At 31.9% G+C, this 27,337-nt stretch overlaps 4 protein-coding genes and 1 long non-coding RNA gene across 14 annotated transcripts; 3 read left to right on the top strand and 2 right to left on the bottom strand.

Annotated features, from left to right (window-relative positions):
• The first annotated feature begins 3,229 nt into the window (after positions 1-3,229).
• LOC123216304 lies at positions 3,230-4,232 on the top strand. The gene is made up of 2 exons (XR_006502215.1): positions 3,230-3,836; positions 3,920-4,232. It is a non-coding gene; the product is annotated as an uncharacterized LOC123216304 (long non-coding RNA).
• A 1,040-nt stretch (positions 4,233-5,272) lies between these two features.
• On the bottom strand, positions 5,273-9,457 carry LOC123217609. 5 transcript variants are annotated; one of them, XM_044638702.1, is made up of 8 exons: positions 9,241-9,456; positions 8,985-9,023; positions 8,324-8,461; positions 7,942-8,081; positions 7,760-7,863; positions 7,310-7,413; positions 6,053-6,418; positions 5,273-5,587 (listed from the first exon to the last, which is right to left on the bottom strand). In XM_044638702.1, exons 1-8 carry the CDS (start codon positions 9,442-9,444, stop codon positions 5,555-5,557), a joined length of 1,128 nt encoding a protein of 375 aa, XP_044494637.1. In that variant the 5' UTR covers positions 9,445-9,456; the 3' UTR covers positions 5,273-5,554. The 5 variants fall into 5 exon arrangements, with proteins under 5 accessions (XP_044494637.1, XP_044494638.1, XP_044494634.1 ...); XM_044638703.1 differs by lacking the exon at positions 5,273-5,587 and adding an exon at positions 5,619-5,670; XM_044638699.1 differs by lacking the exon at positions 5,273-5,587 and adding an exon at positions 5,672-5,945.
• Positions 9,458-13,361: 3,904 nt separating this feature from the next.
• On the top strand, positions 13,362-17,691 carry LOC123217793 (COP9 signalosome complex subunit 7-like). Of its 6 annotated transcripts, none has more exons than XM_044638926.1 (9): positions 13,362-13,781; positions 13,899-13,974; positions 14,990-15,078; positions 15,555-15,644; positions 15,892-15,936; positions 16,022-16,092; positions 16,459-16,597; positions 17,025-17,130; positions 17,347-17,691. In XM_044638926.1, the coding sequence occupies exons 1-8, from the start codon at positions 13,623-13,625 to the stop codon at positions 17,094-17,096; spliced, it is 741 nt and encodes a 246-aa protein (XP_044494861.1). In that variant the 5' UTR covers positions 13,362-13,622; the 3' UTR covers positions 17,097-17,130; positions 17,347-17,691. The 6 variants fall into 6 exon arrangements, with proteins under 6 accessions (XP_044494861.1, XP_044494857.1, XP_044494855.1 ...); XM_044638922.1 differs by having other exon boundaries at positions 13,363-13,781; positions 17,042-17,130; positions 17,353-17,691; XM_044638920.1 differs by having other exon boundaries at positions 13,363-13,781; positions 17,042-17,130.
• Positions 17,692-19,955: 2,264 nt separating this feature from the next.
• LOC123216449 (ethylene-responsive transcription factor 13-like) lies at positions 19,956-21,154 on the bottom strand. Its single transcript, XM_044636852.1, has 2 exons — positions 20,872-21,154; positions 19,956-20,098 (listed from the first exon to the last, which is right to left on the bottom strand). The coding sequence occupies exons 1-2, from the start codon at positions 21,152-21,154 to the stop codon at positions 19,956-19,958; spliced, it is 426 nt and encodes a 141-aa protein (XP_044492787.1).
• Positions 21,155-23,332: 2,178 nt separating this feature from the next.
• LOC123217626 (ethylene-responsive transcription factor 13-like) lies at positions 23,333-24,233 on the top strand. The gene has a single exon (XM_044638716.1). The coding sequence runs from the start codon at positions 23,371-23,373 to the stop codon at positions 23,995-23,997; it is 627 nt and encodes a 208-aa protein (XP_044494651.1). The 5' UTR covers positions 23,333-23,370; the 3' UTR covers positions 23,998-24,233.
• The last annotated feature ends 3,104 nt before the right edge of the window (positions 24,234-27,337 follow it).

The following is a 27,337-nucleotide window of genomic DNA, read 5'->3' as shown; positions in this document are numbered from 1 at the left end:
TTGGTGACCTGTAGGGCCTGGTAAAAGTCACACCCAATCGTTATTTACTTTCAATCAAGCAGGATACCATCACTGACTCTGCCCAAGCCAAAAATTAATAGATCTCACTTTCAGATACTGTATTATTTTATCGAGGTCTCAGCTTGATAAACAAAGTCCAGTCATCTAGGTTCTCCTTTCCTGAAGTGGCATTAGAGATGTGATTTGATCTTAATTAATATAGTAATAATATTGTAAAGATAGAATGATTTTGGGTAGATTTGATATGACGAGCTAAGGGTAAGTTTGAGTTTAGATCAATTTCATAATAGCTAATGTAAGCTTACCTGAGTAAGTGTATAGTATTACTAAAAAGTTATCCATAGGAAAAAATAAAAAAGGTGAAAAAATGTTATCGAAGAGATGTGATTTGATTAAACTTAATATAGTAAGAATACTATAAAATCTTGATTAATTTAGGGTGAATTTGGTTTGAGTTGAATTTATAATGTCTAATTCTTGCTTGTTTAAGGAGGTGTAATGTGAACAATATTATTAAAATGATTATTAATATTGTTGATTAAATGTTTAATATCATTGAATAGATAAATAAACTAATTTAATGAGTTAAAACTCTAGTTTGAGATCGATTTATTTAAATTGCGCTATGAATTTTAATCAAACAAATTGGGATCGGATCCACCCTTGGATTGATTACTTAAAATTTGTACATGTATGTGGTAAGTTATGAGTTCAATCAATTTGTTGGTAACCATCAATCATGTTGGGACAAACAAGGTACCAATACAAATTCTCTTTATCATAATGTAATCCTGCTTGTGAGTTTACGTGAAGAAATGAAAAAAAAATATAGTACATATTGTAAATTGAAATACAGTTTTACATGTTAATCTCATGCTTCAAATATGCATGTGGTACCTCGTGCACATTCGAAAATCTTCCACCTATAAACCTTCCTGGTATATGTGTTTTCTTGCCTTTCTTTGAGTTTCCTTCCATGGCTGCCTTCATTTGGTAAATAAATATTCTACTTTTCATTTACTTGAGTAACGTGTTTTCATATTTCGTAACCAATTTGAAACCATCTGATGTTTAGTCAATTCAATCAACTACACTAATGCCCACTAATCGATTTGAAACCATTCCAAGTTGAAAATTTCAAATAGAAATTAATTTCCCTTTTTATGAAAAACTTCTCAATTGCTTGACAAAGAATTAACCTGGTTCAAAGTACTTTGTCAAATGGTTTCTTGTGTGTTTAGTTAGTTTTGATAAGATTAATTTATTTACATGAACCAAATAAATTCAAAAGGTCGCCGGAAGACCTTATGCTTTTGGAATACATTGACCTAAAAAAAAAATTTTAAGAATTTATTAAATAATATACTTAATTAATTAATGTTAATTCACATTTCACAATTTGCCAAAATAACCAACTATTTTGTCGAAAAAATTTACGATATCCTCCTCATTTAGCATAGCAAACTTGTCTCCTTTCAATAATTTAATTGCATATCTAGATACAGTGTTGGGGAGAATGACAATCGAAAAATAATGTTTTGACAGACACCTTACGTGATGCCTTCTCTTTCTCTCGTAATTAATTATGAGATTTATTTCCTAGGATAAAAATATTCCTTGTGTATTGTTGCAATGAAAGTACAAAACCTTTTTTGCTTTCAGCTGTAATGAGGAGGAGTGTAGGTCTATCACACTGCCTTTCCTGGTTTTGATGAAGATATTTGGTGCGTGTAATGTGTATTTGCCAATTATATTATACATGCAAATTGCACTTGTTTGTAGAGTGGAGGATTTCACACTAGAAAGTGACACTCTTCAGATATATATATATATATATAAGGAAAAGGGTAGAGGATGGGAAGCATCCAATTGCCAACATTGATAATAAGATACAAGAAAATTAATGAAAAATCGATATAAAAATTTAGAGGTTTTATTGATATATTATTATATATGTTACATTAAAAATTTTTCAAAGGGGTCCAGCTGATCCCCTCCCTCCGCCACTGCTCAAGGCTGTCTTTCTTCAGTATAATAAGTTTCAAATTAAGTCTAGATGAATCTTAGAAGAAGACCCACTTCTTTTATTGTTTATTTGTTTTTTTCTCAATGAAGAATCTTTTAAAGGGGTTGTAATTATTGGTGTTGATGTACATGTAGGTCATGTAAGAGCAATAATTTAATACTATATAGGCAAAAAATAATATAAATAATTGAAAAAAAATATACCTATAATTAAATAATTTAATTTTTAATTTAAAATTATTGGACCAGTCAATTTGTTTGTATTACTAATAAAGTATTACTTAATAAATAAAGAGAGTCAATTATTTGGCGAAGACCCTGATTGTCCACAGTACACAACGACAATCAGTCCATCGCTGGAGGGGTAGGCTCGGTTGAGTTCATTAAAACACAAAATGGGCAAGTGGACCAGCTTACGCTGTAAGAATTTGTTTAATTTTTTAAGCTATGTGTATGACCGTCATCCAAGCAAATTTTAGCATAGTTAATCTTGTAATGTGGTAATTATAACTGAAATTGCGGTTGGAATTGCACATGACATGACCTTTGCTATTTTCCACTGCCTTATGTGATTCTATTAGAATCCCATTGAAATTGGTATGATATCATGTTGTGATTCTATTGGAATAACACCATCTTGGTGATGGTGAGATTATTCCATTTTAGGTGTGATTTAACCAAAATCAAATCTAGTCAATTTATCAATAACTATTTTAAATTTTTAAATATATATCTTTTATAATTATTAATTAAAAAATTAATATAAACTATGTATAAAAATTATTTACTAAAATTTTGAGTGCAAAGTTTTATTTTTATTATGATTTAGTAAACACAGAAAATAATATATAGTATTTTTGTCTTTTCAATGTATCTACTTTAGAAATTAACTAACTTAGCTAATAGAAAAGAAAACATGTTTGTTTTCCAAGTTTGAAGATGAAAATGTGTCATCGAAATTAGAAAACATTCAAAAAATAATCAATCTACTTTTATAAGATATTAAGTTTTTTTCTCGTTAATATCTCATGTCAACAGAGACTCTCACCACTTAAGAATTTTAAACATAAATAAAAATTAAATATATTTGTTTTTGAAGTTTAAAGATAAAAATACGTCGATGAAGTAAAAAGATAGTTAGAAAAATAGTCTTTCTAACTTTACAAGATACGAAGTTTTCCTTTATTAATATCTTATGTTAACAAAAGCTCTTGTCATTTAAAATTTTGGAACATAAATGAATATGATTCAATCTCGATGCTTGAAATGGCTAAATGTTTTCATATTAGAAAATATAGAGGATATTTGTTCTCATGAGAAGACTTAAGAGGGCTGCCAAAGCCATACAAATATAAATACAAGATCGATGCTAGTAACAAAAGCATGAATCACATGCAAATTCCATTTGACACAACTTAATTGAAAAACAGGGCCTTCTGCTCTTCCTCTTTGTTGTGGCCTTCAAATGAGTCTTCTTCTCACGTTTATCATCAACAAATATCTCCAGCTTGAGCTTCAATGATGGCAAAATGGGAGCTCAAATCTTATTACAGGGACCCCATGAGTTACCATATTTATAAAACTTACAATCCCACCAAATGATCTTTCAAATGTTCAACTTTACAATCTTCGTCACAAATATTCCACTACAAATGGCGGAAGGCATCATGTGCGATCATCTTTGGCTCCAACAAAAACCCTACTTTCCGAAATCTCTTTTATCACCACCATTAACATATCATGTGAAGGTCAAAGCCAAGAGGCCTAATCGCCGCATACTTTATAATATAGTACAATATTCCTGGTACTTTGTTCTTGCTATATTTAGAAATCAACAACTTTGAGATTAATCAAGTTTTTCTTTGTGGTTCAGTGGAAAATGAGGGGGCACCCAAGCAAGAAGGCATTGGTTCGGAACTTGATCTTTGTAGATTAGGGTTAGATCCAAACAATGTTGGGTTGATTTTAACAGTTGGTTTGGTTCAATTCAAATTGGGTAAAATTTATTTGGGTCAAGCCTGAGTTGAGATAGTTGACTCATTTTTTAAATTGAACCGAACTTAAATTAAAGAGAGTTCGATTTGGTCTAGTTTACAAGCCAAGTAAATGTTTGATTCGATCGAGTTTGGCTCATAACTCAATTTATGTCATCTCAAACAATTATCAAAATTACATCATTTTACTCATTATTTGGTAAACACTATTGTTTTGTTAATAAGTAGCTAACTCAAATCACAAATTGGAATCATAAACTCAATTCAACTTTTGAACTTCAAACTTAAATATCAAGTCAAACTCAAGTTAAGAAGTATATAAGTTCAACTTAATTTGTATTCACTTCATTAAAGATATATCAAAATCAAACTTTTGATTGATAGATCATTAGACTCGAATTTTCTCCTACTTAATGTGGTCATTTCAAGTATGGTAAGGTCAAAAAAGTAATTTCTAACTAAACACAAAAATGATAATTAGACTCAAGTAAAGTTCCTCTTCAAAAAAAAAAAAGTTTTCCTTTGTGGGTTGTCTCCAACATTTGCCATACAAGGCTAAATTCTAAAAATATCACCGCTGCCACATGGTTTTTGCATTACTTTCATCCATAACATGTTTTGTCAATCAACTCACAAGTTGATCGGTTGGGTTGAAGCTTTATTACTTTCATTTATCAACATTTTTGGTTATAATTATAATTATTTTGTTCTCTAATTTCTGAAAATGGTAATATTTTAAAGAAATTGTGTTACTAGAAAACGATTACATATTCTAATTAATAAAGATAAAAAAGTCACTACATCATGAGACAATAGAGATGTTTGTATAATTCAAAATCTTAAACAATTAGGTTTGTTCACTTGAAATCTGTAAGATTTGATGGGAGCATTTCACATATGGTTCGATTTAATCTAGAATGAATATATATAAAACCAAAGAGTTAATTCCAAAATATTAAATTGAAGTTTAAACTCAACTAAAAATAATTTAATTTTGAATTTTATCTAAATTGACTTGAATTTAAATTCAAACTTGATTAATTTTATAAAAATGAGTTCAATTCTTAATTTAAACTCAATTTTTTCGATCTGAGCTCAAGCAATTTAAATTGAATCCAAACCTAATTCCACAAATGGCTTGAATATTAAAATAAATTTAAATTCAATTTGTTTTATAAAAACATTATAAATCTCAATCTTTGACTCAATTTATTTTATTCGAGCACAAATAATTCAAATAAAATTCAACCCTAATTTCACTTATGGGGTTATTTGAGTTGGAAGTATTTAATAATGTACGCGATGGTAGAGTACAAGAAGATTATGTTTGAACTTGTATTGATTTGGGCTGCTAGTTGTGTCGTAGTTTCTATTTTAGGCAAGTTAAAACTTATATGGATAAAACTCAAAAATTTGGTCTTGCGTATACGCATACGTCGACTACTAGGACTACTTGGGCAGGCTTCCAAGCCAACTGCCAAAAATGGCCTCATATATTACGTACAAAAATCAAATCACTTGCCGACTTCTACTTCAAATCCTCGATGCTGTATACAAATAATGTTAATGCGCTTTTAGTTTTCTAATAATTTTGTTAATGCCACCAAGTTTACGTATTTAAAGATTGGACCTGGAAACAAGGAAAAACAAAGTAAAACTCATAAATGATACTGTTACAACTCTACATTAAGCTTAAAGTTTAAAATAACGTACAAGTTCACATAAAGAATAGCCCCTTCCACCTAACATAGACAATTCATCCTAGTTCATCTCATTCTCCTCTTCAATCTTTTGTTTGCGTTTCAAACTTTGGTATTCATAACTTCAAGTTCAAGCTGAGAATACGCCATAAACATTTGCTTTCCTATTTTTTCTTTCTCTCTGGTTCTGTTTGAAATAATTTTTCTGTATTGTTTTTTTCATTTTTAATAATTTGATATCCAAAATACTAAAATCAAAATGTAAAATGATTAATCTGTAGTACTATTATCTTTTCTAACCCACTGTCTTACCTGCTTTCTAGGATTACTTGCTCTTGGTTTCCTCATGCCTGAATTCCATTGCCTACTAGTACCAGGCCTATTTGAGGCACCCGTACGGTTTCTTTCCAAAGGGGCAGGCAGTTCTGCTGGTTCTTGCAGTGGTGGCTCTCTTAGTTCTTGCTCAGTGGTTTCTTTGGTTGTTGTTGCAGTGTACGATGGGGCTGGTTGTGAAAGAAACATACCAGGCAAAACAACTAGTTCTTTTTTAGGTTCAATTAGACCATTTCTTTCTTGCTGCAATTTTTGTATGGCCTCGAATTTCTGTTTTCTCATGTTCTCAGAATCAGACTGAAGGAGCTTGTCATTGTCATCAACTTCAGAAACATCAGAAATTCTCTGAAATCCAACAGATATAGTAATCAACCAACTAGCTTCATACATAATAAAACCAACTTCAATGAAACACTGAACATGCTTACAAATTTGAAGTTAGAAATTCCTAGTCTAGAGAATCAAGAGCATAGAAGTGTAAAATTATACATTCACAAGGCCAACACAGATAGGGCCAAACCAATGCATACATACAAATATATCACTTGGCTCTGCCTACAGTCAATGCATCAAAATACTGATCCACCTATCCAGAAGGCAAAGCCTATTATATCATGTTCTGCCAACATTTTATTTAGCTGAACAAAGCATTCTCACAAAACCCATTCAAAGTCAGCTCTGAACACTCTATTTGGTTCTATGCTCATATGAATTATTAATTTTATTTTTTCCTGTCATGAAAAAATTCAGGCCATCAGAGGGACTGCAAAATCTTAAAAGCTGCACAAAAGCACTTCTTGCCATTCCACCATAACGAATTGTCCTGTAAACTACTACAATATTTCTAAGGGGGCTTCAGCCTCACGAAAATCTTACCCATCTTAGATTACAAAGACACAGATCACATTGCAAGTTTTGAAGCCCATTCTGTTTTTTGGTTTAACAAAATGGGAAAAGTTCTAGAGGTAACCTCACAAGCCAGAACATGTTACACCATTATCCTCCAAAGTCTGCCCATCATTTCCCATTGCAGGTGAAAAAGAAAAAGGTCTAATAGCTTGTCTTTATGACATCAGTAAATCATAATTTACCAGGCTGTTTTTTCTCCTATGTTAGTTAGACAGACTGTTACCACCTCGGTTTTATCATGAAGAACAGCATTGGTACTGCTCAGTGCACAGCATAAACTACTATGCGATAATAAAAATTATGATACTGATGAGTCAGAAGTCATACCAGTTGTGAGGATTGACTACCAACCAAATTAAGCACATGTTCAAGATCTTTGGCATGAAAAACTTTACGGCAAACTGGACAGTTTCCTATGTTTTCTTCCAATGCTGCAGAAATGTACAAAAATGCCACTAATGTACAAGATGTATTGCCATGACAGAAAATTGAGATAAACAAGGTCATCTACCCCTCAAGAAAAAAAGAATATTTTAATCAAGAAAATATAATGCAAGAAATTTATGTGCGTGTACACCCATGTCTAGTAGCATGGGAATGCAAAGACAAAATGCAAAAGCTAAAAACAAAGCCACCCTAATTTTTTAATGGAACAGAAGTTTTTATGAACAAGAAAAGCGAAGATGGAATTGGTAACCAATTACAAGCATTGCTGTACATTCTACTTAACATTAGATGGAAAGCTAACTCATGCAGTCAATTGTGCTCCAAAAATACCTCTTTCATTTCTCATGACTCTTATAGGGTGCAAGGTGTCTCCACATGATGCATTGTCTTCTTTCTCCTTTTGGAGCCAATTCCACCAGTGAACAATGCACTCACTGCAATAAAACATGAAATTTAGAAGCGAAAAATGTTGCTTGCTATCAAATAAACTAATTGAAAGATGGCAACTCTACCCATGAAAGCAATGGAAACAAGACATCAACTTCATAAATGGCAAGACTTCATCATTCTCATCTTTGGGGACCAAAGGATACAAACACAATGGACAGTTTCCATCAGGGTGATTCATTGATGAAAGCTTCTCCACCGATTCCTAGAGAAATATCACAATGAATGGTTATAAATATATAAAACTCCATGTACGATGTATCACCAAACCTTATAAATAGAAAAGCTGTTAGAATTGTAATCATCAACATAACAATCACTTAAAAAAACTACACAAAATATCCCATGTTGTGTCTATACTCTCTCTCTGCTTTCCAATTCAGTTTCCACATTCAAGGGTAAACAACATCAAACTACTCACCGCCCAATAAGTAGAGCAGCAATTACCTCACAGAGTGCAACAAGCATCAAATCGGAGGAGAGTTCACATCCTTTGTCTTGTATACTGCTTATCAAGTCTTTCTGCCTTTGTTGGTCAAGACCTTTGGATTCTATCAGATCAATAGAAGGTGCTTCGTCGGGATACTACCATGGAAAATATTAAAAAAATTAACATAAAACTGATAAAATTGTAACAGGAACCAGCTAATTTATAACAACTATAATTCAGAAATAAATATTTACAGTAAACAAGTGCTTGATAACTGATCCAGTCCCTTGGCAACAAAGTAAAACTCATCTTAACTGCATGAGTTCTACATGAAAATTTTATTTGACCACAATAACATCGGCTGAAACACCTATCAACTTATTTCATTCAAGTTGATTAAGTGTCCGTTTAGCACAGCTTATGATTATTTGATTAAGATTAATTGAATAATTGATTATGGGATAATAAATCTTGTATGTTTGGTAAAAATTATGATTATTGGATTGTGAATAATCATAAATCCAATTGTGATTGTTTGGCAAACAGTAAAAACTAATGGATAAATTATCTAAAAATATGATTATAATTGACCTAGGTTATCATACACATTTTATTATCTGATTCAATAATCCAATGATACACGGACACAAGTGTAACGACGTGAAGAAATATGAGTACCTTGGGGCCTGCTCGTATGCCGATAACTGCTTCCACAAACTAAAGGAAAAAACAGTAAAATATCATGCAAAAATAACATAACAACTTACATCTTGAAGCTCAATCGGTGATAAAATCTAAGGAAACTTAATTCGAAACGAAAGCAAAAAAAAAATAAATAAATAAAGCATAAAAAAAATATCTAGATTCCTCGTATTTTATTTATCGTCGACGATTTCAGCTACCAAATGCGAAACATAATATTAGAGAGACGAACCTGCTGAGAAGATACATTAGCTGTTCGAGGCTTGATATGAAGGTGAAGATGAGGCGGATATGAATTAAGAATCACGCAATCTTCTCCATATACAGCTTGTACGGCTGCCAATTCCATCATCGTCTCTTCTGCTTCTGCCATTTCTTTTGCGGCGGAGTGACAGAGAACAAAGCGGCTTCGCTCGTCGGTGATAGATTTGTACATCCATCGTTATAGCGTTTTTTTATATGTTTATTTTCATAAATAAATAAATTTTAACGATTTTCTATTGAATAATTACTATTTTAACCATTATAGGGTCTTTGAGATTTTAACCCACCCTCAATGGGTTATAACGTATAATCAAACATTTTAAGGGGAAAACGACTATTTCCCACCTTTTTTTACCCTATTCTCAAACCTATACCCATGATAAAATAAAAACCCTTTTTCCCACCTATTATCAAATTATCGTCCAAATTTTCAGATAGAGACAAGGGTAAAATCGTCATTTTAATTATAAACCTCAAAACTTTAAAATTTCACTTTTCCCCCTCCAGGTTTTAAAAACTAACACCTCAACCCATTCTCAAAGTTTAAAAAGTTTAGATTTCACCCCTAGGGTTTGCTTGCTTTTTCGGCCATTACTAACAGCCGACGCATTCCACCAATCTCTCATCTCCGACTATAAAAGACGATGAAGGATGACCCTTTGTCACCCAAATCTGGACGACAAAGCATCGTCCAGATCTGGAAGAATAGACGAAGGACGACTAGGCGTTGTCCTTCATTTGGGTGGAGCGACAAAGCGATATCTGTCTCTTTGTCTCATCATGCGACGAGGAGATAAAGATCTATTCATCGCACCATCGTCGTCACACCAGGAGAAGGAGGAGATCGATAATGACGTCGGAAGATGAAGTTGAAGAATAGGGATGAAACTGTTATTTTTGAAAGTTATGAGAGGTAGTTGTGTTTTGAAAAACATGGAAACCCTAGGTTTGGAGGTGAAATGTTACTTTTTAAAGTTTAAAAACTTTAAGTAAAAGTGAAATATTAGTTTTTAAAACCTAAGAAAAGTGAAAAGTAATAAACTTTATAACTTTTTAATTTAAATAGTAAAATAACTATTTTACCCCTCCCTTTAACAAAAAAAAATTAACAGAAGTTTACCTATGGATGAGAAAAAAAGTTTTTAATTTACCGTGAGTATAGATTTGATAATGGGATAAAAATTAGGTGAGAAATAGTCCTTATCCCAACATTTTAAATAGTGGTAAGGTTGTTTTTATTCCTAAATTTTGAACAGTTTGATTAATCATTTCAATTCTAGCTTTTCATCAATCACTTTCTAATTAAAAAAAAAAGAACCTACCTAATTAAGCGAAAATTTTTGAATACATCGAGAAATAAATGGCCGAAAGATTTATTCCACTGAAGGTTTATAAAAATTCTAAACTAATATTTATTAAATATTAAAAATTTAAATTTTTATTGATAAGTAATTTAGATTAATTAATTTTAAAAATAATATATCATTTAATCAGTAATAATAATAAAACTTTAACTATTTTTTTTTTTTTAAAAATTAATAATTTTTTTTAAGGTAAAATTTTGAAATCTTATATTTTCCTCCAGGATTCAATTTCTCTCTCTGGCAACCTCGTCAGTGGAGAATATCACTAGAAAGAGAAATGTAAGGCTAGAAAGAAAAAAATGTAAAATGTTATATTTAATTTAGAAAAGAATTGTTAATTTTATAAACTTAAAATAAATAAAAAAAGTTTTATTATTTTTAATATGTTATTAGTTAAATAATTATTTTATTTTTAAAACTAGCTGATTTTATTAATTTTAATTAATTTTTAATATTTAATAGATATTTATTTAAAATTTTAACAAACTTTGGGTGACGCTGAATAAAAATTGATGATTTAAAAGATTTCAATGGGGCTTGCTTAAAAAATCTTGGCCAGCGTTGGCGTGACTAGCTATCTCGCAAGATGTGATAGGACCCACAAGCTATAGAATAGTGTTAGGTAGGGATGGCAATGGGGTGGGGCGGGGAGGGGATATCAATCTCCGTCTCCGTCCCCGTCCCCGTTACGAGGATAAAAAATAATCTCTGTCCCCTCTCCATGAAGGAAAATCCTCTCCTCGTCCCTGCGGGGAAAAATCCCCTCCCCATCCCCGTCCCGTCCCTTTGGGGAAAAATCCCCTCCCCATCTCCGCTCCGTTTCCGTCAGGAAAAATCCTCTCCCCATACCCATAAATATAAATTTTAATTCTTTTATATATTTCAATAAATAAAATAAATCATATTTTCCCAAAATATCACTTGCTATAAGAGCTACAAAATATTCTTTGTTATTTTAGTTCAAATATAAAGTTTTCATAAAATCTAACAATATGCAATAATCAATCTCTTCATTAGTAGCTCTTCATGTATGTGATTTAGGGTAATTTTATAATAACATTAAATTTAACACTTTTCATTCATTTCAATTGATTTTATCAAGTTTATAATTTATTATTTTTTATGTGTAAAACCTGGTGGATTGACTAACTAAGTTTTGAAGTTGAAATAAAATTAATTTGGTGCATTTGCATTTTATGATAATGAGATTCTAGGGTTTTTTTTTTAATATATTAGATTAATAGTTTAGAAATTAGTAAAAGCTAATAATTGATAATTAAAAAATTAGTAAAATTAAAGTTTTAGTTTTAATAAATCATAATGTAAAAATTTTTAAAACTTAATAGTTTAGAAATTATTATATTAATATATTAGGTTTAGGGGATGGGGAGGGGAGGGGAGGGGAGGGGAGGGGAGGGGAGGGGCGGGGCGGGGACACATGTATCCCCTTCCCCGACCCGTCCCCAATTACGGAGATTTTTTTCGTCCCCATCCTTACCCTTTTTCCAGTTTTTATCGGGGAATCTCCTCTCTTTTAGGGTCGGGGAGGGTCGAAACCCCTAAAATCAGGTCCAAATTGTCATCCCTAGTGTTAGGAGCTTTCCAGTAAGCCCGTAGGATCGCCTAACATGGCTAGTGAAAAATATAAAATATTTAAAAAATTAACAATAATATATAATGTGTATTGTCGATCAATCTGCCAAAGACCCGACAGACAATTTAAGATGTCTTTAGAATTATTCATTAAAGTAAGTCGACATAATTTGTAACACTTGTCTTTTGATGGGTTTTAACATAACATAACTTATAAATATGATAAATTGTATCAAATTTGGTTTAATATAAGACACATATGTTTAGATTTAAAATTAGATTTCAATGAAAAACAACTTGATAAAACAAAATTTTGGAATAAATCAATATATGAAGACAATTTAATATTTTAAATACTTCAAGGGGACAAATCCCTCAAACGATAAAGTCTTTACAAAACTCTTATTGCATGTCAGTGAGTTGGAGTTAAGAAAGGGTGCTCATTGTGAGAGTTTGGGACAGAACCTCTAACCAGAAATTGAAGGAAAGATCTATAATAAAAACAAAAAAATTTAAACAACCTTAGAGCATAAATATCAACTTGCCTAATTCATGTTAAATATCAATTTACCCTTAATCATATAAAATTTCAACTTTACCCTCATCAAATATAACATCTACAATGACCCCCAAATACCTACTATTAAATATCAATTACTTCCATTAAGCATAATACCTTCCAATTATCTTGAAATATCAAATATCAGTTATTTTTTCCTTAATTTAATAGTATTGATAGATATGATTTTTCATATAGGCACGATTATATCTATCGTCGATGACTATTTTAAAATTGACTGAAATTAAATTAGTTGTCATAAATGAAGGAGTGTTTTAAATCTTTTTATAATCATTATCAACTCTTAAATTAATATAAATATATGATGAAAATGTACTTAGGGAAGTTTTGGAGGCATAGCATTAAACGATACAAGGACATTTTTGTCTGTTCGATGCTATTATGATAAATTTTAATAATAAAATCTCATGGAAGGAGAGAAAATATAATTTTTAAAGATTGAGAATAGAAAGTATTACAAGAAATAAACCATTGAGGCCTTTTTGACAATTTCTAAATATTAATTTTCAAAATATACAAAATTCTAATTATATATCGCAAAATTTAAAATATTTATGGCTAAAATACATAACGCTCATCGAATCGCCAAATCAGTCGATACGGAACTTCGGTTTCTGTGTAAATCTGTCTCACGGAAAAGCAAAAACTTACAATTCTTCTTCTGCTGCTCTATTTGAAGGGCCTTCATAAATTCTGGAAACCCTAAGAGCCATTTACTTCACTATCCAATCTCCAAACCCTAGCTTTCTTTTTATGAACTAAATTACTCCTTTTGATTTCTTTGAAGATTGCTTGTTTGTGTGGGTAAACAAGATGGACATCGAACAAAGACAAGCCGAGCTAATTTATCACTTCGTTAAACAAGCTTCGAATCAGAAGGGCTCGGCTCTCGGCCCCGTCATCATCGAAGCCACTTCGCAGCCTTGGCTCTTTGCCTTCTCCGAGATTCTGGCTGTTCCCAGTGTTGCCGAGGTCTGACCTAAGTCTTCTTTAATTCAATCAATCAGTTGTAATTTTTTTGGGTTTGACAATTGTAAATTTTATTTTGTTGTAGTGTGTTTTATGGTCTTGACTAAAGAATTTGTGCAGCTTGAAGGAACTGAAAACTCTGCATACCTGGATTTACTTCGCTTATTTGCGCATGGCACATGGACTGATTACAAGAGTAAGTGTACTGAGTTTTGTTTTTGGAATTCATTTTCCTCTTTATTTGCCGTTAATTTATTTTTTTTTTAATTTTTATATTTGATGCATTTGTGTTATGATATATTATTGTTGCAATTATGATCTGCTTGATTCTTACCGGAGGATTATTTGATTAGCACCCGATTTGAATCAGTTTATGGCTAATGGGATGTTAGTATAATTGATTTTTTGTTTTATGGGAGTAATTCTTGGAAACATCTAGGGTTGGATACATATTTTTGTGAAATTGTGTGAAGCCAAGGTGATGGGTCATCCTTGCAATTATAAGGGAATAAAATTAGTTTTATTATATCTAGGAATGGGTCTCATCTGTTTTGATTGATGAAAGCTAGACATGACTTATGAAGCAACCATTTTCTTGTCTCATTTATGTATCTTAATTCTGGCAAATTGGAATGTGTTCTAAAATTTCTATTGATAACTCTGAATTTTCAACTTTAATTAGTTGTTTTTTGTTGTATGTATTGGCAATTTTTTATTTGAGTTCTTGGCAGAGTGTTTAACTCTAGTTGAGGCGTGTCAACATTGTTTAAAAGTTTCCCATATGTGTGGTATCTATGTCTAAATAGACAGTGCGTATGAGTCTCAGGCTTTGATTGAAGTGCTTCAGGGACTTGGATGTGCTTATAACTCATTTTTGATTTAGATGAAAACAGTGTTTGGGGTTTGGTAAAGAATGACTTAATTGCTTGGTGGGTTGTTATTATTGCTTTTTGTTGCTCTTTTTTATATCTTAGAAAAGAAGATATGTGTGGGTAAATATTTCAAGGATACTATGATCAAGTAAGTGATATCAAACTTTGCTAATAGGAAGTTGCAAAAGAATGAATAATGTGCTTTCTGTAATGATTGTTGGCTTTCAAGGTGCTTCTTTGATCTGTACTGGAGTTTAAACAGGGCCAACTAGCTGCTATTATTGTTTTTCTGGTGAATTGGATTTGTAGTTTTGTTTATTGAATATACCCAATTTACAGGTAATGCTGGTCATCTTCCACAATTGCTTCCTGATCAAGTCCTCAAGTTGAAGCAGCTTACTGTGCTTACACTGGCTGAGACAAATAAGGTAACTGTTTATTGAAGTATCTTTATTAATGTGTTGAACTTGCTAATTTATCTGTTTAATTTGTATGTTCACCTGTTTCCTTCAACTTTCTGAAGGAAAACTTAAAATAAGTTCGAGACAGGTGGGTTATAATAAAGCATTTTTCTCTACAGTTGTCATCAAAATGGATATTTTATATAGTGACAATTGGCCACTGTTTGATTGCGGTCTACTGCTATTATTTTAATCTTTATGTGTATGCGTATGTTAATCAATATATTAGACTGATCAGACTTAACCTTAATGTACAAGTAGAATCACAATATTTCCAATAAGGTTCTATCAAAATAACAATAATTGAGCATTTTTATTTTTCAAATTTTTATGTTTTATTTGGGATCATCTGAGTGACCATTTATCCTGTGGGTTATATTCAGTGTCTCTTTCCCTGATATATGTTTGTTTTTCGTAGATTTTAATTACTAGGCCTTTTTCAGGTCCTACCCTATGATCAACTAATGCAGGAGCTAGATGTTTCAAATGTACGTGAACTTGAAGATTTTCTTATCAATGAGTGCATGTATGCTGTAAGTATCATGCTTGGTTCAGAGTTTCGCCCCATTTAGTGACCAATTTTTTTTATTATGGCTTAAAACACCCTTTTTAACTAGAAAATAGCAGGCAATGCTCTGTTCTTGAAGGATTTGATTTCAATATTTTACACATGGAAGAATAGTCATTTTATAGTTAAAAAATGTTCAAATGGTGTCTGAAATTTCAAATGCCACCTTTTGGTGGTCTTTGCTTTGACCTGTGTTTCTTTCCTAATATTAGGGCATAGTTAGAGGAAAGCTGGATCAGTTGCGAAGATGTTTTGAGGTATGAGGCTCCTTATAAATAGGCAGTAACTCCTTTATTATCTTGTGTAGAAGCCGACTGCTGTAATGCTGATTGTAAAATGCAGGTACAATTTGCTGCTGGGAGGGATCTGAGGCCTGGACAACTTGGGAGTATGATACAAACACTATCTAACTGGTATTGTTTCTAAGTCAACTACTAATCAAATTAGTTTATTTTTTGGTAGGACCACTGTGTGTTAAAGAAATACTATTAGTGGCACCTAAAAAACGTAATGCTGTGCACTAAATTACAAATCTTCCTGGTCCATGTATGAACTTGAGGCATAAGCTTTTCAGAAGATGCAATAATCTCATACTACATAGCTTTCGTCTTCTCCTTTCATGAATGATGTTTTTTTATTCTTTGGCAAAGGATAGGCAAGTGCGAATTTTTGTTTATTTAATATTGAAGATGTAAAATCGGCTGGTCAATTGCGTAAACATCTTTGTGAAAATCTGACAGGTTTTCATATCTAACTTATTTGTATAACTGAAAACCCAGGTTGACAACCTCGGATAATCTGCTTGTATCAATTCAAGAGAAGATAAAATGGGCAGATACTATGAATGAGTCAGACAAGAAGCACCAGAAGGATATTGAGGATAGGATGGAAGAAGTGAAGAAGTCGCTTTCGCACAAGGTCTGTCGAATCCAGTTTTAAATTAGAAAGATTGGACAAATGAAGCATATAAGTTGGCTAGGCATAGCTTAAAATGTCTAATTTATGAAGTTTTCTTTTAATTTTTTGATTTGACTAAGCACTCCGTCTCGGGCACCCAATTTCCTATAATTGTAGATTTTCTGACAAAATGGGGTCATTCTAAAACAAAAGGGTGAGAAAAACTCATTACAGAAATTGAGTGTTGGAGGGAGCAATTACAATTGTTTCAAATTTACCTGCTTTACTTTATTCTCTACTGGTGGATTTGGGCATGCATGTTTCTGGGAGGGGAGGTGGTAGGGAGTTATCTTAATTTTTTTACAAATTTATACATAAGTTTGGGCTTAGAACCATTCAAATACCAAGATATGTTGGTCGATGTGTCTTACTTACATTGTGGCAGAAGTTACACACTGTAAGCAGGCGGACGTTGACTTCCGAGGGCACGAGGAGATCTACTCTGAACCTGGTGGAGTGATGGATTATGAAGAAGACCGAAGCCGACCCAAGAGGTAATATGATATGCCTATTGAAAGTAACTCTCAGAATTATGTTTATTGCGTGACATCCAACTCAAATTCTATACATGTATTACACTACATATTAAGTAATGAAAAAAATGTGTAGGAAGCAAACTACATCATGTAGGGAGAATTCTAGCCTTTGATTTTGTATGTATAGTTAATCACTTTTGCCTTTGTTCCCTTGTTGACTGATGACCTTGAAAGATGCAGGAGGCGACATCCAATGTCTTGATGCAAAAGATAGAATGTGGACTCATTGGATGCAGTAGGTGAGTTGCCACATTTTTGCTCATGGCAACATTTCTGCTTTTGGGACGAATACTTCTTTTCTACTGTATTTGTCATTATTGCTTGAGGTTGATCTCTGAAAATGGATAGCTTGTCTTGAACCAAATTCTTATTTATATTGAATTAGCGAGAGCAAGACCAGATATGACAGTGCGGCGAAAAGTTAGATTTAGATACTCAACTTTGTAATTTATTTCATTCCGCCTTCTTGTTGCACTTCATTGCTACTTTTTTCTGATGAAAACGGCTGTGGTTATAATATATCATATGCTTCCTGCTTTTTATTGTTCCAATCTTGGAAGAATTAATAACGTTTTGCAAATGGGGAGGTTGCATGGTACATTTTGGTGGTAATACTGGGCACTTTTTTCTTTCCCCTTTAAGTCTAAACAGACTGCAAGAATTACTAAAATTTTAGGGATAGATCTGGTTTGGCTGGTTCGGTTTAAATCTATAACTTGGTTCAAACAAATTTATCTTGGTTTAGAACTTCAGTTTGATCTGTCCGTTTGTTTATTTAATGACATTGTTAATCTGTTACTATCATGGTTTATACCTCTAATGATATGGTTTATATTGTTAACAACATTTTGAAGATATTGTACATTAGTTTGAAAAAACTTGAACTCAAATTAAAATTGAGTATTTTAGATTCGATTTGAGCTTAATGTGATTTTAGATTCAGATTGATTTGGATCAAAATTTTTCTCTAATTAATTCCCCCTTGTAATGCTTATAAATTACAAATATTGTGTGCACAACATGTGTAGTTTTTCTGAGTGAGGATTTGACGGTATTTTATTCTAAATAAATCTAAATTACAGTTATTATTATTATAAAGTTAAAAATGATATATATCTTATAGTTCAGCTATAATTGGTATCATTTGTTATAAATTTTAATAATTAGCAAGAAAAAATAGGAAGAAAGATGATGCTCTTTTTAACAGAATACAAAACAAATGAAGTGATGTATATAAGTTTTTTGAAAGATAGAAAAAATATATCTCTTGTGGTAAAGGGGGAGAGCTTTCTTGTATAGACAAATTTTCTTACAAGACAATGAATGCGTCCTCCAAAGTTAATACTCTTAAGATTTTTAGCCTACCTTGTTTAAATGTGTTCATATTCAATTATCTATCATTATATTTATTATTTTCCCATTTAGTGGAAAACCACCTTATACGTAACATCATTCAATATATGAATTATACAATATAATAAATATAGGAGTCCTATATCCAAATTATTATTTTATTAAATTTCATATAACTTGAGTTTCTATTAAGCCCCAGCAAATACAGCAGGGGCTGGGCCGTTTTCTCCCACGTAAAAAATACATCACAAAACTATGCTCTAGATAAACCCTTTTTAATTTTAACGGTTTGGATTGATCCATCATCTTCTCTGCTCAAAGAGCTATCGTCCAATGAGGATAATGAAAAAGAAGGCTCTGGTGACCGGCGCTTATGGTTAACCCTAACCGGCTCGTATCGTACTCATCGACGCCAACGAGATGCGGAAAATTAAGCTTAGCTTTGGAGCCGCGCATTTTAACAGCAGCTCGGTCATAAGCCAGCGCTGCGTCCTCAGGATTTTCGTACTCCCCAAGCCAAAAGTGTAGCCCCATTCTTATCAGGATCCCTAATTTCTGCAGCAAACTTTCCCCACGGCCTTCTCCTCACTCGCCCGTCACTCCAGTACTTGTTTGCCGTTACACGCAGAAAACGTCATTGTAGATTCGAAATCATCAGAAAGAAGAAACTAGCGAATTGATTCCAGAACGGCCAAATCTGATCCTGAGATTCTTCCCAACTCGACTTATTTTCTTCCTTGATGAAAAAGTCACCGTAGGATGATTGTTTATATAGCTTTTAACTTTTAAATGAACTCGATGAAATTTCATTGTCTTATTCAAGTCAAAAGCATATTGTTCACATGCTCGTTTTCCATTATTCTTCTTCCAATTTTATATCTTTGAATGTAGTGGGAGTTGTTGCAGACATTAACACGTTCCAAGATTCCCAAAATAATAAATACATATTTTATCGGCTTTCGTATAAACAATTTTATGTCAAAATTGAGGCTTATATTATTATTATTATTATAATCTTATATGACGAGGAGACATTTTTCTTCAGTTTCCTCATTGCAATCACATGTGAAAGTGAAAGCTATGATGTTATCTTTCTCTTCGTCTCGTTTTTCTTTTCTTATAGTTACCAATTCTTCTGCAATGGTTTAGGTTCCTCATTGCAATCATGCATAGAAATATCTATCTTATTTAACAGTGGGCACATGACTGACTATAAATGTATAACTTGAGCATCTTATTGCTTGGATAAGATGAACCCACGTTATGCAAATATATTATTTATCTAGGTAATATCAGTTATTTACACACTCTTGACACAAGTTGTCTGTACGTTTGTAATAAAGCGCATCAAGGACCTATCACTCAACAACCGGTGCACAATTATAAAGGGATGAATTCTACCCCTTAGAGCCAGTAAATGACAATTTTCTTTATTTTGCTTTGTTGGCCTGAGTAGTCCTGACCTGGAATGAAACCGAGTTGACATCCTTGGACAAGTCCACATGAAGAAATGTGTTTCTTCGAGTGGGTGCTCGTGATTTTGACTGTTGAAAGAGAGAAAGCAAGTAACTACCTAAAAAGAGATTAAAATTCTAGCAAACATTTCTGACTGGCCTTAAACTTGGCTTTTTCTGTTGATGAAAAAAGGAAAGAGACCCCATCAAATATTATTTGGTAGATTTATGAGCAGTTGAGCATATGTGATTAATATCCACCCAATAATTGTAAGTGCAAAGCCTTACTGAGTAGAGTATACACGAATGAGTGAAATGCTTCTTCTAATTTTTCCCTCGCGATTTGATCAAAAGTCCTCAACCGTGAAGTAAATCATCATCGTATTAACGATTCAACTAACTAAGAGAGAATTAATAGATTTCTTTTCGGACATCACACTAAAATAATATAAATTTAATTATTATAAGGATTCAACTATTAATTAATATATACACACATACATACATATTAATTATGTGTGTCTTGTGATTTAATTGCTTAATTTATATTTAATTTAAAATTATCCATCAAGATAATGACATGTCAACCATAATTACGCATAAGAAACCCATCTTATGCACAATGCCAACAAAACTGAGAAACTATGACATCGACTAATGTTTACTTCGTTCTGACTTGTGCGACGGAGGCTCAGATGGGCGCTGGCGCTTGCGGTTGACTCTTACTGGCTCGAAATTGACAGAGCCGATCAAATGAGGAAAATTGAGCCTTGCTTTCGATCCCCACATCTTAAAAGCGGCTTTATCATAAGCAAGTGCAGCGTCTCCTAAGTCCCCAACCAAATTCTTCATCCATTCTTCTTTGGTTCTCTAATCTCCGCCGCGTACTTACCCCACGGCCTTCGTCTCACTCCTTTATATTGCACAACCTCCTTCCGTGGAACTTGCATATCACGCTTCACCACCCCCTCATATGGTCTCTCCGTTTTAACAACTTGATTATCACTTGACGGATTCCATCCATAAAAAATGGCGTCGCGTAGAGCATTGTACACTAACATATCCTCTGAATCATCCACTTTAAACGGTAAACTTCCCATATTCTCCGTCAAAAGAATGTTGCTAAAACTCGAATTCAAAGCTGCCCCAGTTGACTGTCTGTACATGTCATCCATTTAGGTATATAATGGAGTGTTTCAATAGACAGCTTTGTATAAGAATTTTGCTGGTTACTGTTTACACAGGCCCATGGCTTATATAATGAGCGATGAGTCAAAATGATGACTAGTTTCCCAAATTATTTAATGTATTTTCTGTGAAAGTTCATTTGGGTCGCATTCTTATACGTACTGATTATGACTTGGAAACTAGGAAGGGGAAGGGGACTGATATAGACAAAAACATAGTAGGTGGCTTGGATAGCTTACCCAACCCAAGAGGATATGTAGTCGAAATTATTGGATGCAACCATTTAAGTACTGGTTATATAGTTTATAATTAAATTCAAAATTTTATCGGTTTCGTATGATCGGTTTAAATTAAACTATATTGATCTAATTTAACTAATAATTCTCTTTAACAAAAATAAAAAAACCTAAAATAACTATAACTCATTTGCTAATCATAACAATCTATAGTTTTCACAATTTTTCCCGGATTTCACCTTAAATTTTTTGCTTTCCCACTTAACGAAAACCCACCTATTTCCAGTTAAGACTAGATTAAATTTGAGCATAATCAAAGACAGGTTTTAGATCAACTAGAATCTAGGTTAAGACTATATTTGATTTGAGAACAAAGTTTAATTCGAAATTAATTTGAATCTAAAAAATCAATTCCAAATTAGTTAGATACGGACAAGTTGAAATTTTTTTAGTCCAAGCTCAACTCGATATCTGTAAAATCAAGTTCAAAATCTACTCAAAAGTAACTTCATTTTGGACACAATCTTACTTGAATTTGGATATTCAAAATAATTCAAATTCAACTCATTTACTAAAACAAACCTAATTCTTGATTCAAACTTGAATCAAACTTGATATATTCAAGTTTGATCCAAACTCATTCAATTAGAGTTGTAAACTGAATTGGAGCTAGCCAACTCAGATCATATCTAAGTCTAATAAGGACTCTGGTTGAATAGTTTAGAAGGGCACAAAGACGTAGAAGATCGAAGAAAGAAATATAAAGATGATTCTGATTGCAATTTGCCAATATGAAAATATGTTTTATAAGTTTTGTCAACCATGCTTTAGAAAATTAATATTTGACCGTTGAAAAGTGTAAGCTGGAAAAATAAAAATAGATGTGGCTCATCTTAGTCGTTCTCCATGTTTCTCGGTACTTACATTGTTGCGATGGTCGTAAAAGCAAAAGCGAGAAATTTTTAGAATAATCAATGTGAAATTATGGTTAGATCTGAGATCTCACACAAGCACGGGCAAATCTCAAATGTGAATAGAAATAGGTGAATTTGAGTCGAGTTTGAGGAAAAGTTAGCTTGAGTTAGTTCAAATCTTAAGATAAAATTTGTTCAAATTGACAATGAGATCAGAAAACATCGAAAAAGAATGATTGCTTCATCAAAGAGAAAAAAAGGTTGTCGGGAAAGAAAAGTCATTGGAAAATGAGGAAAAATTGTTGAAGAAAATAAATTTGTCGATAACTTGCTAGATTCATCCTAATTTGACAAACATAAATCTTAAATGTAATTAGAGAGACCATGAGAAAAAGTGAATTTGAATGGAATTGAGTCAAACCTAAAAAAGAACCAACATGAATTTAATTTCATTCCAAAAAGTTTAGTTCAAACTCAAATTTATTAAAGTTGGGGATGAGATTTTTAAAGAAATTATCAAAAAAAAACTTTAAAATGAAAAAAAGATTGTCTTGACCAAAAAAAAAAAGTTGTTGGAGAATAAATATCACCAAAAAAAATAAAAAATTTATCAATAATTTGTTTAAGTTGAACTAATTATTTTCTAATATTAAACCCACCCCCTTAGACCAACCAAAGAATTTTTTGGCAAATAAAAGATTTGCAGCATGAGCAAAATTGTGGCCGTGTTTCACAAGCCTAAAACATTTTTTTTAAACCAAAGATTCCTTTCATTTGTTAGACATTTATATAATACTCAAACATTATTGTTTCACATAATCAATTATTATTTTATCCAAGCCATGTGGTTCTTGCTTTGGAATGGTAAGATAGCTCTAAGCCCTCGCAGAAATTAAACACGTGCATCCTTTTCAAGGCAACGAAGCTTCATGGAAATGAAGAAATTAGAAACAAGAAGAAGGCGTGTGTGTATATATATCTATATATGTGGTTGTGTATAATCTTCCTTCGACACAAATCCTAGCCAGCTATCTTTAGTCTTTACATCCAAAAATGTACGAAATCAATAATAGTTCAGCTTCTGAATTGGCTCTTTTAGATTCTGTTCGTAATTTTCTCCTCGCTGATGATTGTTACGAATTTCCTGCCAATGCTGGATCACTTTGTACCCCCAGTTCAAGCTTCAGTAGTGGTCTCTTTTCGACGGAGAATTGGAGCGATCTTTTGCAGGCTGCGAACTTTGGTTTGCCTTCAAACGTAATGACTGTGAAAAGATCAGAGCCAAAAGGCCCGGCTGTTGATGTTGCGGAAAAGCGTGTTTCACACGCTCCTTCTAGGGGAATGGGTTACAGGGGCGTAAGGAGAAGGCCGTGGGGGAAGTACGCGGCGGAGATGAGGGACCCAAAGAAAAATGGAGCTAGAATTTGGCTTGGAACATACGAGACAGCTGAAGATGCCGCGCTGGCTTATGATCAAGCTGCTTTCAGGATGCGTGGTGCCAAAGCCAAACTAAATTTTCCTCACTTGATCGGGTCGGCCAACGTTCAGCCAGTTAGAGTGAACCAGAGTCGACGGCGTTCCCCAGAGCCTTCGTGTTCGTCCTCCTCCATGTCAGATAGTGGGTCTCTTAACCCTAAGAGAAGAAGAAACAAGAGTAGCTTCGTTACCATTGATAATTAATTTCTGATTCACTGGGGAACAATGAGCAGACAGATCTTATTACCATGTAAACAGATTAATTTTATTTCTCGTCAAAAAGAAATTATGCAAATTCACGATAATGTCTAAAATATTATTTTCCACGTGTGTGGGGACTGGATACAGTAGAAATTTTACTTAGACTTATGTACGGATACTGTATCTGAGGATTGTTAAGTGGATTCTTTTCCCAAAAAAAAATATATATATTTAAAGTATTCTTTTTCTATGAATTATGAATATTACTTAAACGTGTAAAATTTCAATCTTTAGAATAATGAAAAAACAACACACACGAAGGAGCCAGGAAGTTGGGATTTTTTATATGAATTTTCAATCAGATGTTTAAATCCTTTTAGTTTAATTTATGATTATATATTTTTTATTATTTGGTAAGCTAATTTATGATTATATTTTACTTTTAATTTTTTATTTAATCTTAACTCACTTATTTTACGGTTGAATCTATTATTATTGATAGTAATAAAGTAAATAAAACAGATAATAAGACAAAGTAAAGTAAATATAACTTAGGGATAAAATAGGTGGGATCTATCATAATAGACATATCATTTTTGAGTAGAAATGTTAAATATCTATCAATTATTATTGTACTTGAAAAATGTATAAAATTTTATGTGAAAAAAGAGTAAGTGATAATATATCTATTATACATATTTATTTTTAAACATATAAATATATATAATTTATTATTATATAATTAATTATTATTTTATTTTTAATTTAAAATTGTTTAATAATATATATATCAAATATATATCTATTTATATATTTAAAATAAATATAAATAATTTCATTGAACTCATAATTAGAGACAACAAAAGCATCTCTTCATCTTTTAATCTTTTTAATCAATAATAAAATTTTCTCTATTTGTTGTCGTACATATTCCATATTAGATTTTTCACATAAATCCAGTGCTATTGCTTGGGGTATTTGTGTCACTTACTGTTTGTTTTCCTTTGAGTTTCATATTAAAAACCAACTGAAATGGTCAAACAAAGTGATAGAAAATATTTATCACGTTTGCTTTATAACCTAAACCAAGTTATATTTCCAACCAAAGATGCAGATAAATTGTGTAATTGGACCAATGATCGAGTCAAATTTCAATTTGAACTTAATTAGAAAACTCTTGTTTAATTGGAAAACTGACTTTTTGATTTTTTTTTTTTTCCTATTCTCTAACATAACAACTTTTAGTCCTTCTTCTTTAACAATTCAAACAAATTAAATTTAATTTTGAATTAACTTCTAAGTTTAAATTAAGTTGAACTAACCTTTGTTTAAATTTGGCTACGATGGAATCCGCCCCATAAAAGTATCATAGTCATGCCTTTTAGCTTATTATTTTTCAGGTTCATCTTTCTCTCATTCCTCTTCCTGTACCGTTAACATTTGAATGCAGGACATGCTCTAATTTTGTTTAATTGTTTTGTAATTAAGGATGTGTCATGCAAGGCTATATGGCCCACCATGAAGGTAACAGCAGGTTTAAGTTGAAGTGGGCTCTATTTATTTGGTCGGCCTTGATGCTGCAATCCCATCCCACGACGCCCAAAATATTTGTTCTTCCTCTGTTGAATTTATCCTTAAAACAACAATAATAATAATAATACAAGGGTTGAGAAAAAACCAGGGTTTTGTTTGAATCTCTAATGGAACGATGGGGTGCTATTTGAAGGCTCCAGTCTACTAAAGTATAGATCTAATTTGAATTAGCTCAAATCAAATTTGATTTAGGATTCTAGTTTAATAATTTGATTCAAAATTTATTTATTTATCTATTAGATATAATTGTATATTATGTCAACACCATTTTTTACGATTTTGAAGATACTATGCATCCCTCCAACGACACTCTGGTGATATTGTTTATTAAATCACACGAACTCAAACTCAAGTTAAATATAATAGTTTTGATCTAAATTTAAGTTAGTTTAACCTAGTTTGAATTGAATTTATTATTGAATAATAATAAGTTGACTGTAGAAATTCACTTATTTGGATAAGATTTAGGCTAGTTCTTGCGTGCAAGAGGTCAACCAATTGTCTCACCCTTTACAAGCCTAGAAAATAAAACCGTTTATAAAATTACTAAAAACCCGTGTATTTGAATAACTTGAGATTCAAGCCTTCCAAAAATAGAACTATGATCCTATTTTATTCATGTTCTATTTCACATAATTGGTCTGAATGGATGTTATTTAACCTTTAATACTCTATTATATATTGATTGTCATTTCTCCAAAACCTAACGTAGTGTTTTCGTTGTTAAGTAAAGTTTAAGAATTGTAAGCCGGTCATTGCAATCAATTGGATTTAAGTAACTTATATACTCTGTTTGACCTTAATAATGTTGTACACATGTGAATCGACGAAAGGGTTTTGGACAAATGAATGATGGGTTCATGTTTGCAAGTTTTTGATTTGGATTCAAGGCTGTTGGCATTCAGATAATGTTTCAGTCCCAATGAATGTGTTTTAGCACAAGACAAGTGAGTTTGTAAGATGTATAATCCTTAGGAGTGTATTTAGTTTGTGTAATTTTTTATTACTAAAAATAAAATATAACTAGATAGATTCATTACTTAAAAACATTAATTAAATATAAATATTTATTGTGTTTAGTTGAATATAATAAAATAATATTAAAATATTTTTTTACTTAACAAAGCTTTAATATAATTATTTTAAAATATTATTTATGTTATTTGTTATATTAATTAAAAACGAATATATTTTTGTCTTTAAAAATTAATAACAAATGATAAAATTTTAGTAAAATTAATATTATTTTGATAATATTTTAATACTTAAAATGAAGTTGATAATAAGATTATCTCTTATATTACTTATTACATCACTAAAAATATATTACTAAGATAATATATTGTTACCATCAATCAAACAAACACTAAAATTAAATTAAATCCCCACCCAAGGCTTTGGAGAATTACTAAATTGTCACTATTACCCCTATAATGGGTAATCAACTATTTGATTGGATTTATTAGTTGGAATCACATTAGAAAAGTATAATCTTGTTGGGTTCGATCATATAACATATTTTTTGTTTTGATTATAAGTGTTGTTTGGTGTAACTTGCAAGTGAAAATCTCAGTCCAAGTATAATTTTGATCCAATCATATCGTTCTTATGACGACTGAAGCTAAAAAGGTGTTATTTTGACCATACTACACATTTCCAAATTTGATTTTGCTTGCATTGCTCCTAAAATTGTAAAGTGAAAATTCGAAGATTGAAAACTTGTAGTTTTCCTAAACCTTGGGTTAAATTT

Source organism: Mangifera indica, chromosome 5, assembly GCF_011075055.1.
Source record: "Mangifera indica cultivar Alphonso chromosome 5, CATAS_Mindica_2.1, whole genome shotgun sequence".
In the NCBI taxonomy this organism is placed as follows: domain Eukaryota; kingdom Viridiplantae; phylum Streptophyta; class Magnoliopsida; order Sapindales; family Anacardiaceae; genus Mangifera; species Mangifera indica.
The sequence above is the reverse complement of the archived record's forward strand: the minus strand, read 5'-3'. Positions and strand labels throughout refer to the sequence as shown.

Bases quoted from the DNA above. Each gene is read 5' to 3' on its own strand.
- LOC123217793 (XM_044638920.1), top strand. From the start codon at position 13,623: ATGGACATCGAACAAAGACAAGCCGAGCTAATTTATCACTTCGTTAAA. The intron at 15,645-15,891 runs GTAAGTATCATG...TCCTAATATTAG, and splicing joins TCAATGAGTGCATGTATGCT to GGCATAGTTAGAGGAAAGCT. The intron at 15,937-16,021 runs GTATGAGGCTCC...TGTAAAATGCAG, and splicing joins AGTTGCGAAGATGTTTTGAG to GTACAATTTGCTGCTGGGAG.
- LOC123217626 (XM_044638716.1), top strand. From the start codon at position 23,371: ATGTACGAAATCAATAATAGTTCAGCTTCTGAATTGGCTCTTTTAGAT.
- LOC123216449 (XM_044636852.1), bottom strand. From the start codon at position 21,154: ATGGATGACATGTACAGACAGTCAACTGGGGCAGCTTTGAATTCGAGT. The intron at 20,099-20,871 runs GTAAGTACGCGG...ATCTCTTTTTAG, and splicing joins AGTGAGACGAAGGCCGTGGG to GTAGTTACTTGCTTTCTCTC.
- LOC123217609 (XM_044638699.1), bottom strand. From the start codon at position 9,444: ATGTACAAATCTATCACCGACGAGCGAAGCCGCTTTGTTCTCTGTCAC. The intron at 8,082-8,323 runs GTAATTGCTGCT...ATATTTCTCTAG, and splicing joins TGCTTGTTGCACTCTGTGAG to GAATCGGTGGAGAAGCTTTC. The intron at 7,864-7,941 runs GTAGAGTTGCCA...GTTTTATTGCAG, and splicing joins TGTTTCCATTGCTTTCATGG to TGAGTGCATTGTTCACTGGT.